This window comes from Chanodichthys erythropterus, chromosome 10, assembly GCF_024489055.1.
Source record: "Chanodichthys erythropterus isolate Z2021 chromosome 10, ASM2448905v1, whole genome shotgun sequence".
Taxonomy (NCBI): domain Eukaryota; kingdom Metazoa; phylum Chordata; class Actinopteri; order Cypriniformes; family Xenocyprididae; genus Chanodichthys; species Chanodichthys erythropterus.
In genome coordinates this window covers 49947469-49969161 of record NC_090230.1, presented here as the reverse complement: position 1 = coordinate 49969161, position 21693 = coordinate 49947469, and the positions used below count along the sequence as shown (strand labels likewise).

General features: G+C 37.7%; 2 protein-coding genes across 4 annotated transcripts in view; one reads left to right on the top strand and one right to left on the bottom strand.

The window, feature by feature from the left end:
• Positions 1-6: 6 nt before the first annotated feature.
• r3hcc1 (R3H domain and coiled-coil containing 1) lies at positions 7-8542 on the top strand. Its single transcript, XM_067397145.1, has 8 exons — positions 7-22; positions 2190-2331; positions 3470-3607; positions 3684-4140; positions 7130-7302; positions 7384-7454; positions 7549-7644; positions 7913-8542. Exons 1-8 carry the CDS (start codon positions 7-9, stop codon positions 8011-8013), a joined length of 1194 nt encoding a protein of 397 aa, XP_067253246.1. The 3' UTR covers positions 8014-8542.
• Positions 8543-8846: 304 nt separating this feature from the next.
• loxl2a (lysyl oxidase-like 2a) overlaps positions 8847-21693 on the bottom strand; it is a 28502-nt gene continuing 15655 nt past the window's right edge. For all 3 annotated transcript variants that reach the window (XM_067398068.1, XM_067398069.1, XM_067398070.1), the window contains 9 exons: positions 19399-19582; positions 16473-16624; positions 16197-16364; positions 11950-12115; positions 10826-11066; positions 10577-10692; positions 10277-10413; positions 10091-10202; positions 8847-9610 (listed from right to left, as the gene is read on the bottom strand). In XM_067398068.1, the coding sequence (XP_067254169.1) occupies positions 9546-9610; positions 10091-10202; positions 10277-10413; positions 10577-10692; positions 10826-11066; positions 11950-12115; positions 16197-16364; positions 16473-16624; positions 19399-19582 (1341 nt within the window). In that variant the 3' untranslated portion in view covers positions 8847-9545. The remainder of the gene's footprint in view (positions 9611-10090; positions 10203-10276; positions 10414-10576; positions 10693-10825; positions 11067-11949; positions 12116-16196; positions 16365-16472; positions 16625-19398; positions 19583-21693) is intronic.

The window sequence follows — 21693 nt, the reverse complement described above, 5'->3', positions numbered from 1 at the left end:
GTTTGGATGGTTGTGATCTCAGGTGAGTGACAGGTTGTCCCACCCTTGCACCAGTAAACGTAATCAGGGAAGAGATTTTCATTAAAGATTACGAGGGCGCGTGAACTTAAAGGCCCGCTGAAGTGTCTTGGAACGCGCAGTATTATTCTATGTGTTGACGTCATTTCAACTGAAACAGGAAGACAGGGTGATATATTGAACAGCCCCGTTCCTTTTTAAAAATAGCCAATAGCTTTTCGTTTATATCACAACTCGGCCAGAGGCGTTAAACTCAATAAAACCTGTTTTCTTTTAATATCTGACCATTTCTCCTCTTAATCTCCTCTAGATCACTTTAAAATCCAGCATTCTGTGCAGAATTTAAATGGGTCCAATACCATTCGTGGTCTGAGCCGACTCGCGGATATGATTCGCTCTGTGCTCTCGTGTCCCTGGACCGGAACAGCCTGCTCGTGCTGCTGCGGTTCAAGTTATACTAACGTGAAAACGGACTTCATTCGCATCAATGGAAAGCATATTTACAGTCTGAATCGTTCCCTGTTCTCTATATAGTGCACTATGTGCCATTCATCATGTAGAAACTAGTAAATATGTGAACAAATGACCGATTTCAGCCTCAGTGTCTGTAAGAGGAGGAGGGGGCGGGACTTCAGATTCTAGAAAGCATTTGATTGGACCGAAGATTTGATTAGAAGCTGAAGTGCGATGTGATGTCATGAAAATCCGTGATCCATTTTTGCGGAAGTGAGAGACTTTTGAATGCTTATATTTCCTAAATGCGAATTTTATCATTGTTTTGGAACACACTAGCTTATTCATAACCTTAAAGGCCTTTGCACACTGAGTCTGAAATTCGCATGCGAAATTTTCGCACGTTAAAAAATAAATTCGACCTCACGTTATGTCAATCACGTTTGCACACTGCCTCCGAAACTTTTGTCCGTCAAAAAAATATTCGGATCAGGTTCGATTTTCTGCGTTTTTCGCATCCGTGTGCCACGGATTTTTGAGAGACGTTTTGACAATTTAGAGCCACCGTACGCGAACGCAAAAATCCCGAATGCCATCTGACATGTTGATCCCGTTGATCCACGTCGTCTACAGCACAAAACAGCAGCACTGAATAACAAACAATGTGAGGAATACAAAGAGACCGAATTGTGCCAGTAGCAAAGCATCAATCTGAGCAACTGACATCCTGAAGTAAACTTTGAAACGCTCGGGATAATCACACAGCTCCTTGATGAGGTGAATTCTCCTTTCTCTCTATGCAATCTCGAAATTGGATGGACCCATATTTCCTCTTTTTAAGGAGAGAGAGGACAACTAAATCATGCTTATTGCTTGAAGACTTCATTTTGTATTGTTTTGACGATTTTTTTAGGGTTACGAATACGAAAAAACGCATGCAAAAATTTCGGACTCAGCGTGCAAAGGCCTTAAGGCTAACATATTCGTACTAAAAGCTAAAAAACTTAAATTTTGATTTTGACTTGATGTGCACGGATAAATCATTTATAATAAATACTGCAATATTCCTTTAAAAAAGAAAAAGAATTAATTTCATGGTGACTTTTAAAATAACTCTTTAAAATAACTATTGTTTGTGCACCCCTGACCGCTAGAGGGCACGAAGAGCCTTCACACCGAAAATCTTCATGACGTCAGGGGTGTCGGTTAAATTAAATTCAGTGTTGTTAGGGTGTTTGCGGCTGTCCTGAGATGTCGTTTTTAAACTGGGATTTAATCGTTTTTAAAGGGTGACACGTTTATTTGTCTAAATCAGTTGCATTTTGAAACGCGTATAATGTTATTGAATGAGACTGGTGTGCTGCTAAGCTAGTTGCTAATGTTTAAATGAGTTCAAATTAGCGTTTAGATTCACGAGCTGATGTTTAATGTCATTCACTTTCCCTGATATACTTAGTTTTTTTTGGTATTCGACGCATACTTGAGCCAGTGGCAATAAAATAACATTTAAAGTGCCTTAATTTTAGGTTTGATTTGGACATTTGTAGGTGAATTAATCATCTTTCTCTTTAGTTGGACTCAGCGAACACAAGCGACTTTAATATTGTTGTTTTATTCATGATGGTTGGCTTGTAAGTTACTGATCCGCTCTTAATATGTTAATTTTTTTTTATTAAGTGTAATAAAATTTAATCAGGACTGAAAGCATCTCCTGTGAGTCTCTGTGGATAAAGATCGTGCCTCCAGCACCCTGGCTCTTCCCTGCGTCAGTGGCTGTTACCTCCCCAAACAAGAGACTGCATTTATCCACACCGTCCGTGGGGAGCTGGACGTATTTCAACAGAAAAATGAGCTGAAAAGGTAACTACTTCACACATCTGAAGCAGGGCGCACCAACAGTAGTTAGTAGTAATACTCACCAAAATTATTAGTTTTTAGTAGGTTCCTGTGCCATTCTGCCTTTAGAGATGTTATATTTTTAAAAAATATTTTTTGTGGTATAACCCACACATGAAAAGTTTATTACTACAATTATTTGTTAGTTAACATAATTTCTTTTTTTTTTTTGCATAGGATACACAGCTATGAAGTATTTTATATTATAAACATCTGGGACCTTTTCATTTCACAGAATTTTCTACTTCAGACTTAACATTTTCTTCCATTGAAAACGCTTATACAGATATTGTTTTCATTTCACCTGGATCTCATTAATTTATGTAGTCTCTCTGAATACCAGAAAGCCAGGTTTTTCCTAATATCAATCGTGTTTCGAACAGAACACATTTTGCTCCTTGAGAGAACTAGCTTTATCCATAATTCATGAAGGTCCACATTTTAACGCTCTAGGTTCTACTGTGTACTTGCCCTTATAAAAATATACCATAATAATAATAATTCTTCTAATTTTGGCTTTTGTTAATGCTATATTTACAGATAAGATTACCATACTTATAAGGCCTAGTACTTTCCATGAAAAGTAACTACAGCGTGTTACTACAGTAAAATGTTATCAATTCTTGTAAAGGCGTTCATGAGTAGTTTTTAAAAAAAGCCTTATTTATATTGGTGCATATCTGTGTTTTCTCCCTTTTGTCCTCATCAGTATTCTTAGATTGTATGGCTGTTTTAGATGAATGATTTTCTTCATGGTGTTGTATGGTAGTAAATCTGTATATAATTAAAATGGGCCACACATTTTATCGTCAGTGTAATGATTAGAGTGCTTTCACAAATCTTATAGCGCATCATGCTGTGTAGATAGCTGCGTGATTCTTTTGAGAGCCTTAGTGCTTATCATGAAAGGTCTGGATGTGTAATTATATATATATAATTATATGTAATGTTATATATAGTTTGGGGCATAATTAGTCTTGGTTATTGTTGGGGTTACCCCCTACCAAGCTACACCCCTGTTGTGTGTGTAAAGCTATATCTAAATATGATATATGTAAATATAATTTAACTATATCTTCCATATATCTTTTAAATGTTGTAGCGTTCTACTCTTCCCGCCTGTCCCGAGCCGACTTCGGTTCCTGATTCACCAAACCACCGGCAATCTCCCCAACCTCAGCACATTCTCTGTGGGTGAGGGCTGTGCCCGCAGAGTCGTGGTGTGCTATTCTGACCTCAGGTAAAGCTGCCAGAGCTATTGTCACATGACATGCTCACAGAAATTTGGTGTTTCATCATTGTGGTGCATCTGACAGATTGCCAGAAGAGGATCATAGAGATACGGAAATCAGTTCCCATGTACGAGCACGCAGTCGGGACAGGGAAATGGAGAACAAAGGCAACAGACACAGAGCCAGACGACCAGACAAGGCTATTTATGTTCCACGTGCTATAAGACATAAGGTAGATCTGGAGCAACTAAATCTCAAGGAATCATCAGAGGATTCTAGCTCTGATGTTGCTAAGGAACCTCTTGTATCCAATCAGGAGACAGAGGTAGACAGCACTGACCAATCACTGGCCGATCAGGAGTTTGTGCAGCTTTCACGGACTGGGCCTTCCCCGTGGCCTCCAGCCTGCGACCAGGCTGTGTCTTTCTTCATGTCTTTGACATTAGATGACCAAGCAGATGAAAACTGTGCCAACAACACGGTCCTTCCCATTGATGCGACACTCCAGCACCAGAACCTTGATGAGAGTTTGCTCTCTGAGGTATTGTAACTTTATGGGTCTCGTACACTAATAATTAGCTTGGATTATTCATATTTAAATGCACAGGAGAACTTTTCATGAAACATTTTCCACCTATTGCATAATGCATACTTAAATGAATTTGTTAGCCTCGTTCTAATGTTAAAGGTGCCCTAGAATCAAAAATTGAATTTACCTCAGCAAAATTAAATAACAAGAGTTCAGTACACGGAAATGACATACAGTGAGTCTCCAATTCCATTGTTTCCTCCTTCTTATATAAATCTCATTTGTTTAAAAGACCTTCGAAGAACAGGCGAATCTCAACATAACACTGACTGTTACGTAACAGTGGGGGTGTACGTCCCCAATATTTGCATATGCCAGCCCATGTTCCCAACATTATGAAAGGCATTAGACAAGGGCAGAACGTCTGGATGTGCACAGCTGAATCATCAGACTAGGTAAGCAAGCAAGAACAATAGCAAAAAATGGCAGATGGAGTAATAATAACTGACATGATTCATGGTATTTTTAGTGATATTTGTAAATTGTCTTTCTAAATGTTTCATTAGCATGTTGCTAATATACTGTTAAATGTGGTTCAAGTTACCATCGTTTCTTACTGTATTCACGGAGAAAAGATCCGTCGCTATTTTCATTTTTAAACACTTGCATTCTGTATAATTCATAAACACAACTTCATTCTTTATAAATCTCTCCAACAGTGTAGCATTAGCCGTTAGCCACAGAGCACTATCAAACTCATTCATAATCAAATGTAAACATCAAAATAAACACTGTACTTGCACGATTAGACATGCTGCATGACGAACACTATGTAAAGATCCATTTTTTATGTTGTTTAAGGCAAGCGTGAGCTCTTGGGGCGTGGAGCACCAGATTTAAAGGCCCACACACCCTGAATCGGCGCATTTCTAATTATGCCCCGAAATAGGCAGTTAAAAAAATGAATTAAAAAAAATCTATGGGGTATTTTGAGCTGAAACTTCACAGACACATTCAGGGGACACCTTAGACTTATATTACATCTTTTAAAAAAAGTTCTAGGGCACCTTTAATGAATATGGAGTATTCTAAATGAGCGACCACATGTTTGGGCCTGTTTACACCTGGGCTGCTTTTCTCAAAAGCATCGTAAGCCTAAGTAGATCCTAGAACCATTGAAACCAATGGTGTTTACGATCAACTTAGCTCACAATGCTTTTGAGAAATACAGCCCCGGGGCCTCATTTATAAAACTTTGCGTAGATTTCATCCTAAAAGTGTACATACGCGCAAAAGCTAAATTCTGCGTACGCACAAAAATATTCAGATTTATGAAACCATGCATATGCCAGAACCTTTGTAAAAATCCCTTTATAAATCCCAGTCACTGAAAGAATGTGAGTATGTGCATCTCTACCCCGTCTCCTCCCCGAAATCACCAAATATGGAGCTTATGACGCCTAGTTTTACTATGCATAACCTCATCTGCATATAATTTCCATGCATGTTCCCATCCACGTGACACCATGGTTAATACCGTCAAAGGTACAAGACATTGGAAAATATTAGATATGGACTAAAAATGCCATTTGTGCAATACACTACATTGATAAAAATCATCCAATATCCTCTTTATGTTTTAGAATAAATATATCAAAATATCAATAAAAACAAAATTGTATCAAATGCTTCAGATAAAGGTTTTAGAATAGAATTTCAACTGACCAAATAGTATTTTAATAGTTTTAAACAATTCAAATCAAATTTATGCAGTTTTACTGATAAGGTGAATATATCTTTTAGGATGTTTATAGGCTATTTTTAGTAGAAACAGATCGGTCTACTTATTTATTGCAGTGTAAATACAACTGTCTGTCTCGGTGCGTCACTGACAAAGTATTTCAAAAAAGGAAGCGTGCAAATCTTGCCGTTTTCCTCAAATTATATCCTTCAAATACAGTGGTAATTGTTTGAAGATCCTTCACACGACATCAACACCTCCGTGTATCTGCGGTTATACAGTAAGATATTATCATTGGATCTCTTCAAACTGGACAATGGACCGTTCGACCACCGAATCCAGCAGTGTCTTCCATAATATCGAAGTTAAGTGTGCATCACTGATCATTGTTCTCGCTAAAATATTTTGTCATAATAATTCCTCTTTAAACTAAACTGCAGATGTTGTGCTCCTAGTGCTCCTCGCTGTCATTAAAGGAACACTCCACTTTTTTTGAAAATAGGCTCATTTTCCAACTCCCCTAGAGTTAAATAGTTGAGTTTTACCGTTTTCTAATCCATTCAGCCGATCTCCGGTTCTGGCGGTACCACTTTTAGCATAGCTTAGCATAGTTCATTGAATCTGATTAGACCGTTAGCATTGCGCTTAAAAATGACCAAAGAGTTTTGATATTTTTCCTATTTAAAACTTGACTCTTCTGTAGTTAAATCGTGTACTAAGACCGACAGAAAATGAAAAGTTGTGATTTTCTAGGCTGATATGGCTAGGAACTATGCTCTCATTCCGGCGTAATAATCAAGGAACTTTGCTTCCGTATCATGGCTGCAGCAGGCGCAATGATATTACGCAGCGTCTCTCACATGCGTCATCATATCTGCAAGGCACGTTCCCTGCGAAAGCAGGGGCTCACGGGCGCTGCGTAATATCATTGCACTGCTGCAGCCATGGAACGGCAGCAAAGTTCCTTGATTATTACGCCTGAATGAGAGTATAGTTCCTAGCCATATCAGCCTAGAAAATCACAACTTTTCATTTTCTGTCGGTCTTAGTACACGATTACGAGGTCACCCAGAGTAAGTGATTTTTGTGTACACGTTTTTTTAGTTGTTCCTACAATTTTGAATAAATGTTAGTATGGTATTTGAACGTTCAGATTTCATGCACAAATTTGTGCGTACGTATGGTTACTGAATGAGACCCAATGCATCTCTTGCCAGAATAAAAAAAAAAAAAAATCATCTTTATTCTGTTTTCTGTCAGATCAAAGCCAAACTCATATGCGGGGACATCACCATACTGAACACCTGCAATGATTTCCCCGCCTATGCGAACATCTGGCTTGACCCAGAGGAGTTCGGCCACGTCATTGAGATCTACAACTTTCCTGCCTTTTTTAAAACGGATGACCTTCTTGATGCCTTTGCTGATTATAGGTGATATGTCACCCTTATAATGTGAGAGAAATAATAATAATAATATTACAAATCCATAAACTGGTCTACTTCTGTTTCCAGTGAAGGGGGGATGAAGATCAAGTGGGTGGATAACACTCATGCTCTCGGGATATTTTCAAGTCAGTCAGCAGGTATTGTTTCATCAGGCAGCATTTTTGCATTCATGTATCAAGAATTATCATCCTTTATTTTTTATGTTTGACTGATATATTTGGATCTTTTCAGCTACACAGGCGCTCTCTCTTCAGCACCCGATTCTGAAGACCCGCTCACTTCTAGATGGGAGCCAGAAAGCAAAGTGGAAAGCGGCCAGACGAGCAGGTACCAAAGCTAAGCCACAGAATGTCTTTCAGAAGATATTAGATCATCCATGATCAAGAAAAATAACAAAATACCTTGTTCAAACATCAACATAGGTGTATAACTTTCAATTCTTTTTTTTTTTTTTTTTTTTTGGAAAGTGTATACATTTTTGTATTTTGAATTAATCAATAGATACATACAAACATCATGTCACTGATCTGTGTACTAAACATGTTTAAAATGAGTATATTACTGACTATATGATGATGATTTGTCCCCCATGCAGAGTTCATTCAGCCGGTGAGGGAAAGGCCACAAACGGACACAGAGGTGGCTCGCAGAATGGTGACCAGAGCACTGGGGTTGAGAGGAGGTTTAAGGAAATGACAACAACTGAATAAGTCTGCCTGAGTTCCTGTCTTGTTTTTGATTCGTTCAAATGACAATTGTCTTGGAAATCAACTACAACACAATCTAGAAGAAAAGGAGATGCTGTGAAGCTTTGTTTATGCAGCACAGGAAGTGGAAATTCTTAAAACACATGAAATATGTCGTCTCCCAAATTTCCAGTTTTGTTTTTTTTGAGTTCTGTACTGTTTAAGAAAAATAGAAAAATAGTTTGTTAAATGATCATTTGATTATTTCATGAGTGTTTTCTTGTTAGCAGAAAACAGTCTTGTTAGCTTTCTCTTTCTCCATATTATCAGGTCTGGCATCAAGTTCAGCCATTTTAAATATAATCTTATGTATATTTAAATTAGCAATAAGCTCTTTTGCCTATTTTGAAGCAAGTATGAAATGCTGTTGCTGTTTAGGGTGCGTTGAATGTGACAGAGGTTAGTAATAAGTGTGTTTTGATTGGATTTCCTAACAATGGGTACAGGCCCGTATTATTGAATCTGATGATTAAATAAAGTTTAACAAGACTAATCATAAGAAGGTCATGCTGTTTCTTGTTTAGCTTGTTTGTAATTTGAGATTGGATAGGAGTTTAAATGGCTTCTTTAGCACATGAAAATTTGTTTTGTTTAAAATACGATAGTATTATTTGTTGATATATAACTTAATATAGATAATTCTGTTTTTACATGAATAATTTGGTTTTTACAGTTACTGTGTCATATTTGTCAAATAGTAACTGTTGAAAACTTATTTCTGTTTATTACATTTTCACTAAATGTTTGTTTAGCACTGAAAATACATGGGTAGCCAGGTTAACATTAACACCATTCTCCAAATCACACACAAATTGCTTTTATTATAGAAAACAGTGCAATAGTTTGACCAAATGTGTTGTTCAGTCATAAACACATTGTATACCTGGAAACCATTGAACTGGTCATAGGTACCCTCGTAAAACGGAGGGTAGATGCTTCACAAATTTGCAACAAATTCTTACAGTTTCACATTGCATACACAAAAGTTGACAAAATATAATCCCTGACTGAACACAATAAATTACTTGACATGCTTGAAGTGTTAACCACAAAAGAGTCTGACAGCCGCAAGTGAGTTTGGGTTCATGAAACTGCAGGCTTTGCGATATTTTAAGTCGTAATGCAGAAAGAATTGAAACGTTGAGGAAGATCCAAGCTTGAACATTAAAGCATGAGTTTGTAACCACTATACAGTGATTAACTAGCAGTTCAAACACAGAAATGCAATAAGTACAGTACATTTAAGTTTGTGATGATATGATGATAATTCTGAACAAAGCAAGCTTGATATAGCGAGGACAGTGAACACGAGCTGTCCTTCAACCTAACGACTGTGTCTATATTTGGAGGTCGGTTAACAGAGCAGCGGCCTCTGCCTTTTGAAGTGTTGGAGTCTCTCTAGTGGTCAGTCATATTTGAAGAGTCTTGAGTGACAGCCTACAGCGTCGTCCACTGAGAGCCTTTGTTGTTCCTGAATGTCTCCTATCTGCGGTGCAGCTGGTTGCTCATTCCAGGGTATTCGTCCATGTCTGAACTCAGCGAGCCACCTGGAAAGTGGTAGAGGTGGTATTATTCACTTCTAACTACTGATGGGAGAAACAAACCTTTTTGAAACTTTGAACCAATTGCTCCGCAAAATAAAAGCCCATGAAATGCCAAGCACTGCAAACGTTTTATTGAAAGTGTAATCTCTTAAATGCAATTAACAAATAATATAATACCAATACATATGGATAGTCTGAATAATATGTGTTCTTTTATTCATTTGCATGGCTTGTTTTGCTTGTTTTATGGAGGGCTTGGCTAAACAGGCCAATATAAGACTTAACTAATATTCCTTTTTGCTATACAAATGTGTCACCAAAATGATTACGACTGATCCGAGATCAGGTAAAAACCATACAAATGGTAGCGACAACAAATGATCTGCAAAGGTTTCGAAGCTTCACAAAGCAGCGTTTCGAAAGCGCCTGTCACTACTGCTAACGTGGCAGACCTTCAATACAGTATTTTTCTAACCAACTCACCTGTATGACAGTTGTACGCCCATATCCTGTATCCATCATAGCGACACTTGCACTTCAAGACATTGTTGGTATAATCCGATTCGGCTACGTCATAGTTAGGATTGATTACGACCTGTGTGACAGAGTCATGTTAGTAAAATCAAACTCCTGATTTTTACTTTCAGTTCACTTGAGTTGAAACAGTACCTGGAAAATATAGTCTCCTGGTTTCACATCTGTGATATCGATCCACTGACAATCAATGTCATGTCTGTAGGTGTCCCAGCAGCCAACGGTTATGCCCTGTTCACCAAAGTTGGCACAAGCGTACCGTTTCTGAATACCTGGATCAAAGAAAACAACCAATTAGATCTTTGAACATTCGAGCTGAATAACGACACTATTGTCTTCTGTAGAGCTGTTTAAGGTTGAATTCAACTCTGAACCCCTATGAACTAGTGTTGAGTAACTTTAGCAGTATTGTACCATCTCTTAAGAAGTTCTCACCTTCGTCACACTGAGTGTCCTCTAGACAGAAACTGGCCTTGTGACCCTCTGCCACCTTGGTGCCATTCAGACTCAGCAGGTCGTAATGTGTAAAAACCTCTATGCTGTGGTAATGCCTGTACACAGAGACACAACGCAACAATTTGAGACTTTGAGAAGTTTTAAACGTCGTCATATTGGCATTTTATGTTGACGTTTTAGTGTATATCTTTGTATTTATGTTGTTTACTGAGGTGTTTGTGGTCTTGCCTGTGACACTCGTGCCAGGTCCAGGCATGGTAACCCATTTTGGGTCTGAAGTCAGCTTGGCCGACGTTGTGGATCTGGGAAGAGAAGCGGAGAAGGCGGCGGTAGGAGCTGTGGTCATTCTTTTTCGCTGTGCTGGACAGGCAGTTCTCCTCTAGGGCGCACTGTAGGGCGTACATGGGCCGGTCCTCCAGATAGGTGGTCTGCTCAACCAGTTGGGCGTTTAACACCAGGTCAGGAGCCGCTGTGAGCGATGAGATCAGAGGTCAGACAGAGCAAATTCCTCCATACATATCAGTCTAGACAACCAGGTCAGATGGGCTTAGTTGGTCCTTAAGTTTAGTTTCACAGAGTTAAAGTATTAGTGCACTTTCAAATAAAACTTTCCTGATAATTTACTCACCCCCATGTCATCCAAGATGTTCACGTCTTTCTTTCGTCAGTCGAAAAGAAATGTAGGATTTTGATGAAAACATTCCAGGATTTTTCTCCTTATAGTGGACTTCTTACGGAACTTACGGAATGAACGCGGCACCAGTTCCATTTTTTTCCGTAAGTAGAATAGGGAAGGCGTAGGACATCCAGCGTAAGCTTTTTGAAGAATACGGAAATCGAAACCACTTGGAAGGTGATCATTTGTGTTTATAAAGCATATACAGTTATATTTTTCTAGAAAATGACTGATCGTTTCTCTAGATAAGACCCTTATTCCTCGTCTGGTATCGTTTAAAGCCTTTTGAAGCTGCACTGAAACTGTAATTTTGACCGTCAACTGTTTGGGGTCCACTGAAGTCCACTATAAGGAGAATAATCCTGGAATGTTTTCATTAAAAACCTTCATTTCTTTTCGACTGAAGAAAGAAAGACATGAACATCTTGGATGACATGGGGGTGAGTAAATTATCAGGGAAATTTTATTTGAAAGTGGACTAATCCTTTAAACATTAATTTTCAATGAATGAATAATAATTATGTAATAGTCGGAATGAAAGGTTAAGTAGATTGCATTGCATTGTGAGATATTTGGAGCTGCTCTTTATTCAACCATTAGATTAAGCTTTACAAGACAGGGAGTTAAATGACTATTACACAAGAAAATGATAATCAACAAGAGGTTATTGTCTCACTATCAGAGCAGGAGACCCCAGCGGCGAAGCGTCCTCCTCCTTTCGGGCAGTCGATGTGTTTCCCGTGATGAAGACACTGAGGAAGACTCATCTCAGTTCCTGAGCATCTGACCCCACTCATCACAACATTGTCTGCATTTGCATCTCCAGCCCAGTACCACGTCTCCTATACAAACACACGTTAAATATTAGTCGGTGAGCTTATCATAGGAATTATTGCTGACATTTTTTTGAGTACCACAATATATTCATATTCTCATTTTAAAGTCTTCATGAAGTCACTTTTTTAAAATTCATGTGTCCTCATAATCTTCAATCAAAATAACTTCCCTCCCTCTTGCAGTGACATCTTTTCTGATGATGTGTTTACTGGTGTGAGGGCGGGTCAACCTGTCACTCACATGAGATCCACCAATAGCAAATCACAACCGTTCGACCATCCAATCAATTCCCCATTCCCACCCTACATTTTTTCTTGTTTGAGAAGGCATTTGCCTTGGATAGAAAATAGGGAAGAAAGGACTATCACAACTGGCGTTTCATGCCAATCACATTTTTAAACCATATTATCTAGTCCGCAAGTTAAAATGTAATTTGCATAATAATCAGTTAGGATTTCTGAAACAAAAACAATCAGTTTATTGAAAGGAACTGACAAACAAATGATTCACTCATTGATTCGGTTCAAATTGTCTTTTCATCACACAAAACTGGAATGTAACACATATAGAATACCTTTAAAGGGATAGTTCCCCCAAAATGAATAATCTGTCATCATTTACTCACCCTCAAGTTGTTCCAAATCTGTATGAATTTCTTTCTTCTGCTGAACACAAAAGAAGATATTTTGAAGAATATCGGTAACCAAACAGTTGATGAGCTCCACTGACTTCCGTAGTATAATTATATATATAGTATTATATAGTATAATATTGTATAGTATAATATTGTGTTCAGCAGAAGAAAGAAATTCATGCAGGTTTAGAACAACTTGAGGGTAAATGATGACAGAATTAAAATTTTTGGTTGAACTATCTCTTTATGGTGCTTTTTGTTACTTCAACAACATCAGAAAGAAATGTATTAGTGTTTTGAAATTGAATATTGCTAACCCATGAAGATGGATATCTGGGTGTCATTACACCTTCTCACCAAACGAGGGCCGTTCAATCACATTTTACAGCTCGACTGCATGTTCCTGAGCATCTGCTCTCAAGATTGCTTTTTCATTAGAGCTGTTGTATAAGTTTAGAGGTTTGAAACATAAGACATGCCGTACCCCGCAAGATCGGGAAAGACTTTGTCAGTGTTCATGACTGCACAAACATATGTTCGTGATGAGTAATCATCAGTATTATGTTCTGTTTTCCATGTGTTGTGTCTTAGGCTGAGTCACTGCCTCCTCTGATAGATAAGCCTACAGGACTCCCAGCGTGGGCAGGGGGAATGTGGGCACATTCTGTCAGACTTTCCATGTGCTTCCTTCAACTCCCCCCAATGCTGAAAATCTTCCACACATGCTGTCTGGAAAGACCCACCGGTCCAGACTGTCAGACAAATCATGTTTAATGACCACTCAAACATCTGGAAGTTGTATCTTGCACTTTTTGAGCTTTTGTAACAGTCTGAAAACGTGACCAACAGCATGTCAAAGTGTACAAACTTCACTATTAAGTTAATGCACAATTTAAATCACTTTATTATGCTTGTAAGTCACCAATGCTGCATTTATTTGACAAAAATACAGTAATATTGTGAAATATTATTACAATTTAAAATAAATGTTTTCTTTTTTATTTATTTATTTATTTATTTTAATATATTGTAAAATGTCATATCTTCCTGTCATTGCAAAGCTGAGTTTTCAGCATCACTACTCCAGTCTTCAGTGTCACATGACGTTCAGAATGTATAATATGCTGATTTGCTGCTCAAGAATCATTTCTTATAATTATCAATGTTGGAAACAGTTGTGCTGCTTAATATTTTTGTGGAAACCGTGATACATTTTTTGCAGGATTCTTTAATAAACAGAAAATTCAAAAGAACAGAATTTATTTGAAAGCAATTTAGAAGTCTTTAGTGTCACATTTGATCAGTTATTTGTTCTTTCTGAATAAAAGTATTAAATTACTGACTAAAAATTTTGAACCGTAGTGTATGTGGTATGCACTTTATTTTAGTACAGTCTTATTTTAGTGCCATCGAACCTTTTTTGTCAAGATGTAATATAAGTCTAAGGTGTCCCCTGAATGTGTCTGTGAAGTTTCAGCTCAAAATACAACAGATTTTTTTAAATAAATTTTTTGGGACATAAATAGAAATGCGCCGATTCAGGGTTGCGGTCCCTTTAAATCGCACGCTCTCCGCCCACGGAGCTCGCGCTTGCCTTGAACAGTGCATAAACAAAGTTCACACAGCTAATATAACCCTCAAATGGATCTTTACAAAGTGTTCGTCATGCATACTGCATGTATGCGCCGGATTATGTGAGTATTGTATACTGTTATATTCTTTACATTTGATTCTGAATGAGTTTGAGGCTGTGCTCCATGGCTAACGGCTAATGCTACACTGTTGGAGAGATTTATAAAGAATGAAGTTGTGTTTATGAATTATACAGACTGCAAGTGTTTAAAAATGAAAATAGCGACGGCTCTTGTCTCCGTGAATACAGTAATAAACGATGGTAACTTGAACCACATTTAACAGTACATTAGCAACATGCTAACGAAACATTCAGAAAGACAATTTACAAATATCACTAAAAATATCATGTAATCACGGATCATGTCAGTTATTATCGCTCCATCTGCCATTTTTCTCAATTGTTCTTGCTTGCTTACCTAGTCTGACGATTCAGCTGTGCAGATCCAGACGTTCTGCCATTGTGTAATGCATTGGTCATGGGCTGGCATATGCAAATATTGGGGGCGTACACCCAGACTGTTACATAACAGTCGGTGTTATGTTGAGATTCGCCTGTTCTTCAGAGGTCTTTTAAACAAATGAGATTTATATAAAAAGGAGGAAACAATGGAGTTTGAGACTCACTGTATGTCATTTCCATGTACTGAACTCTTATTTAACTATGCCAAGATAAATTCAATTTTTAAATCTAGGGCACCTTTAATGAAGTAGCAAGCTCAGGGGAATCACAAACAATAACCGACAAGGACTGAACAGAACAGGGAGTATAAATACACAAATGAGGAGACTAAACAGGAACAGCTGGATGAAGATTAAGTAAGCAGAAACCATTGAAACAAACCAGAACTAATACAGACATGACAGAAACTGAACATAATCATGACATTATGCTGGTTTTAGCTAGTTTAAATGGGTTCTCCAAGCCTAACCAGTTAAAATGTGCCTAAAACCCTCTAAAACCAGCAAAGTCTGACCGTCTGACCGGGATGGGAGACTTAATAAAACCAGCTAAAATGTTTAGGCTGGTGTTTTATAAGCAGGGCAGCAGTTAAATCAACACCACACCAGCATAAACCTGTACGTATCATTCATGCTAGGCTTTCAGAATGCTCTAATAACTGACCATGAGTGACATTAGATTTAACTACTTTGAGTCTCGAGGTCGAAGCCATCGTGGTCATAATGTCTTGACATGCGGCCATATGCCTCAGCTAGTGGCAAATTTAAGTCAATCATCGTAATAACACTTAATCATGGCATTAGCCTGTAGAAGCACTTTAGCGTTTCCAATTTCCACTCATAAAAACTGTTCCTTCCATACTGTTTCTAATGCAAAAATAGTTTCCAGCCTTGTATCACCATGAGTTTGTCACTGGGCTGTTAATTATCTGTCTCTAGTCCAGCCATTTCAGCTCTTTAAAGTCTGTGTGATCTTACATGCACATTCAATTATGATTTAAATAAAAGGGATTTAATAAGATTATGGCATCCAGCAAACTTTTGGTGGATGAAATGGGGACGCCACATTGGATACATGGTATGTGCCTTCATTAAAGTTCTTCATCTACACCAAACACTCCAAAATAGTCTCAAATGCATGAGTGATATGAACACTATCAGGATGATTCTATTGAAGGTGGACCTTCATGAGAAGGTTAGAAAAGTTGCGGTCACGTTTACCATTGTTAGATGAATTTTCATGGGTGAAATCTAAACATTTAACTAGGACACAATGTGAATGCAAAATGTGTATGGATTCAACGGGTTCAAGTTTGACCAACAGAAAGTTTCTTGGTTTGAACGTAATGTAGGTTTACCTGAAAAGCATGGCTGGCGAAGCCTAATCCCAGCTGTCTGCAGACCACCATGGCCTCTATAATCCCCCAGTTTTCACTACAAACAGTTCCCCAAACCAGAGAACCGTTCTTATCAGCGAGAACTTCTACACGTCCCTCAAAGGGGTTTCTTCCTCCGCTTAGGCGAATCTGTTGTAGTCAAAAGTATCCATTGCTTTAAAATCTTACTGATTAATTAATTTCTAACTATTGTTAGAACATTAACGGAATATGTAGGGAAAGTTTAAGAGTCCTCACCCTCTTCTGGAAACCCATGGCAGGTACATTGCAGCGTACGGCAGCGTCTTCCTCATGATTGCAGCCCAGCGCATCATTATTGAAGTAGCAGTCAGTGAGAGATTTCTCAAATCCAGAGCACTCCACCTCGTTCATGTGGACCGGACCCATTCCTAAGGAAAAAACATGTACATTCATCTTCAATTTACAGTATTAAGTTCATGGTAATATACAGTGTATTATGACAAAAAATAGGGTGTTCATGGACAGGAAATTTGAGTTTAAATTATTTTATTGTCTTATCTGTAGATTATATTGAAGTTTCAGCTAAAAAAAAGTACATAACAACAAACAATAAGCATATTTTATCATTTTTTTAGCATAGTTTTTTTTTTGTAGTCATTTTATTTAGTCATTATTCTACAAGACTTGACAACTAAATGATGCAATTATTGTCCAATCAGAATTGAGCAGATTTAAAGGGTTAGTTCACCCAAAAATGAAAATTATGTCATTAATGACTCAACCTCATGTCGTTACAAACCCGTAAGACACATGGACTACTCTGATTATGTTTTTATTACCTTTCTGGACATGGACAGTATACCGTACATACATTTTCAATGGAGGGACAGAAAGCTCTCGGACTAAATCTAAAATATCTTAAACTGTGTTCCGAACATGAACGAAGGTCTTACGGGTTTGGAACGACATGAGGGTGAGTCATTAATGACATAATTTTCATTTTTGGGTGAACTAACCCTTTAATACACAGATATTGCATGTTTAAAACACAAATTTAGCAGGGGTAGCGAATCAATTCTCGAAGTAACCTAGAGTGAATTGACTTGCACAAAAGCACATTGAGAATTCAACTAAAAAACCTTAATCAGATACTATTCATTGGAGTCACATGAAATGTTTTGTTTTTTTTCCCATTAGATGCAGCAAACAATTTTGTTTATCTGATGTTCTCTGCCAATCAGACATCAGATGACAGTAATAACTGTGCATACATGGATTTTAGGAGGGTGTTTTGGGAGAACTGCAGAAGGTTTGTATTTGTTTAAACTAGAATAAGCAAAGAGTTGTTGACTTCACTGTCAATTTCTGAAAACATGAGTAAATGAACAAACACTTTTAATCGAGAAGAATGTATATTAATGTGAATCAAAACAGTTTGGGAATGTTTTAAAGTAGTTTTCATAGCTGAAAGCTAAAGTAAATTTGAAGATTGACAGCCAATTTGTAGGCTGCATTATTCAATAAATCCTGAAACAACCCTCTTTGAAAAAGAAGAATGCACTGTTCTCATCTCGAAATTCAGTTATAGTACAATGTGATTGCAGTGAAAACTTGTGCATAGGAATAAAATAAAAGTATGTGATTGCAGTGAAAACTTGTGCATAGGAATAAAATAAAAGTATACAAGTGCGCATGTCTTAAATATTTCCTGTCATCTCTCTGCAAATTCACTGAAAATGGATTTTAAAATCAACTATAAGCCAAACATCAGCTGAGGAGCAGCTATCTGCACATGCAGTTGAAGAACAGATGTTTCATTATGCACGAGTCTCCTAGTCAAAGAATGTTCACATGTGTCTGCCTCTCATGTGTTTGATCAAAGACACATTATTAAAGGTCAGTGATCCATGAATTGCTGATGAATGCCAGAGTTGGAGGCTGCCGTAGATGCTGTTGTTTTGAAAAGGACAATGTGTGACCGATTCTTGCTTTCTGCTAAATGGGTATATATATCATTATTCTCTTTCCAAAATGTAGATATCCCTTAAAATTATAAAAGAATGCCTATTTTTGTATACATTTTTTGTAAAAAATTTTATAGGGTCACTAACGACCCAAGGTGTGTATCAGTGTACATATATTTTTTTCTGCACAACAATAACTGAATCTTAGATGACGGAATAAGTGCAATTTACCTTTATTCCACAAGGTGGCAATGTCTGATACGCAATGATGAAGTGACGATTCAGTTAGACAAAAAAACGAAAGAATAAGCAAAACATGAAATGGCTCAGCGATTTACTGCAGAGCAAGTACTAAACGCAATCAAATATGACTGTAACTGTTACAGGGTGAATCTGGTGAAGCTGTTAGCGATCAAAATATTGATTTTGAAGATGTTGAAAATTATATAGTTTTGAGAATATTTTTGAGATTGCAAATGGGCTCATATTCATGACCTCAAACTTAAAACTAGCCCATTATTTGCTGAATTTACTGGGAAATGAGCTCTGACGAGGACAAAGATGATGGCATAAAACATCTGCTCAAACCGAGCCCTTTCCAGCTCCAAAAGGTAACAAAATATGATTTGTTCTTCTGTAATTGTTACTCTAATATCAGAGGAGTTTTATATTATCGCGACAGGTAGAGATCCTTCCATGTTAGATATAGATCAGGGTCGATAAAGACCCGAATATGTAAGAATGATCGGCGAAACAGTCATGCATTTAAGGGATATTATAGATTTCTGAGAGCCAGTTGTGAAATATAAGCTATGCATGAGTTGGATTTTGTCTTTTTAACTCCTCTTCAGTACAGATCTGCAACTACAGCTGTTTGATTCCAGTTTTCAAAACTATTAATGCACATTCCAAGAATAAATTCTGTATTTTAAAAGTGATTGAAGGAATCACTCATAATATTTAAAAAGATACTCAAAACCACCTATTAGCATAATGGTGTAAAAAAAGTCTTTTTGGTAATCAAGACAATTGATTGAATCAAAATTCCCTCTACTAGATCTTAAGGCTGTTCTGGGACATGTAGTAGTTTAGAAATCAAGGTAATGGAGACAGCTCTTGATTCTCAATGCCTCAGAATCTAAAAACTGATTCTTTTAGGATCGACTCCCAACCCTCTCCGTGATCCACCAGTTTAGAACCATTGACATAATGTATTTTGCATGAGAAGACATACTAACCTTGTCCTAACTTTGCTCCACTGAGAGCCTCCTTGGCGCTCCCGAAGCCCAGCTCTCGACACACAACGGTAGCGGCCCTCAGGTTCCAGTTATCGTCACAGACCGTTCCCCAAACACCATTCTTCAGCACCTCCACTCGCCCTTCACCGATATTAGCACCTCCCCGCAGACGAACCAGGGGTTGCTGGGAAATCAGACATGGAGTAAATCAGTGGGCAAACACACAACCTCAGTGACCAATGTTTGTTCAGTCTAGCTTTCTCCATCTATGGATCTGATCCAGGTGATTCAGCCTTTCAGATGAATTTTTCCCATCCCCTGTATAAACACACTCACTTCAGCTCTCTCTGGTGCCGTGCTTGCATGTTATGTAATTTCGTTTTCCTCCAAAAGAAAACGTGATTTAATTTACTACATAACTTTTCAAATATCACTATGACAACCAGGCTGAATGAACATGATGATCCACAGGAAGCGATTCTTTTCAGAAATGTGAGCAAGAGGCCGATAAATGAGGGAAAACAGACTCGCCAAACATTCCACAACCACAAATCATCTCTGAGAGGGACTGTAACACTAGCATTCAACATACAACCAGACAGACAAAATGAAAAAATGTGCAAATGGAAAATTTGCACATGCACAATAGTACAAACAAGTAGTCTGTGAACGCAGTGCTACCTGGAAACGGCTGATGGAAGACAGTCCAAAATGAGTTCCTTCATGATGTCATTGCTGGTGACTGTGTAGATTATTAGGAAAGCTATTTTTATTCCAGCGTCACTTCTTACGTTGCTGCTAAGCAGTGCTATAGCATCCAAAGTTGCAAATGTAACTTATGCGCAAAATTGGAATATCAAATAAAGCATTTGCGAATAAAGTACTGTTTCCATCCAGCGAAACGAAGAGAACAAAACTGTCACTTCCTGATAAACTGACGCCAAATATCACTAAGAAAAATGTTATTTGCTGCAGTAGCCACTGTGGATCTTTTTCATATATATTAAAGGTGCTGTAGAACGTCTTTGTAAAAGATGTAATATAAGTCTAAGGTGTCCCCTGAATGTGTCTGTGAAGTTTCAGCTCAAAATACCCCATAGATTTTTTGATTATTAATTTTTTTAACTGCCTATTTTGGAGCATCATTAACTATGCGCCGATTCAGGCTGCGACCCCTTTAAATTCTCGTGCTCCCTGCACCCGGAGCTCGCACTTGCTTTAAACAGCATAAACAAAGTTCACACAGCTAATATTACCCTCAAAATGGATCTTTACAAAGTGTTCGTCATGCAGCATGTCTAATCGCATAAGTATAGTATTTACTTGGATGTTAAACATTTGATTATGAATGAGTTTGAGGCTATGCTCCGTGGCTAATGGTTAATGCTACACTGTTGGAGAGATTTATAAAGAATGAAGTTGTGTTTATGAATTATACAGACTGCAAGTGTTTAAAAAATGAAAATAACGACAGTATTGTCTCTGTGAATACAGTAAGAAACGATGGTAACTTTAACCACATTTAACAGTACATTAGCAACATGCTAACGAAACATTTAGAAAGACAATTTACAAATATTACTAAAAATATCAGGTCAGTTATTATTGCTCCATCTGCCATTTTTCTCTATTGTTCTTGCTTGCTTACCTAGTCTGATGATTCAGCTGTTCACATCCAGACGTCCTGCCCTTGTCTAATGCTTGAACATGAGCTGGCATAATCAAATATTGGGGGCGTACATATTAATGACCCCGACTGTTACGTAACAGTCGGTGTTATGTTGAGATTCGCCTGTTCTTCAGAAGTCTTTTAAACAAATAAGATTTATATAAGAAGGAGGAAACAATGCAGTTTGACACTTACTGTATGTCATTTCCATGTACTGAACTCTTGTTATTTAACTATGCCAAGATAAATTACATTTTTAATTCTAGGGCACCTTTAAATGAATGCACAGATAAAACGCAATAATCCTGGTCATGTTATCTTGCTTTCGGAGGTGGATGCCTGGTTTGGGATTGCACCGAACCACTTTGACAACAGACTTTGGCTAAGGCATTTCAGAATAACCAAAACAAAATTTCAGATGCTGTGCAACAAGTTTGGTCAGCTGGTTAGTCCAGTTATGCCATCCCACTGCACAGTCGCATTACTTTTTTGATGCGCATCTAGGAATTTATTCTGTAAGTGTGTTTCCATCGTAGTTTGTGCGCATGTTTTCTCACCGGAAATGTTCTACAAAGTCTAAGCCCATAATATAAGCCTACTATAAATCTCATTAATGAAGACAGTGT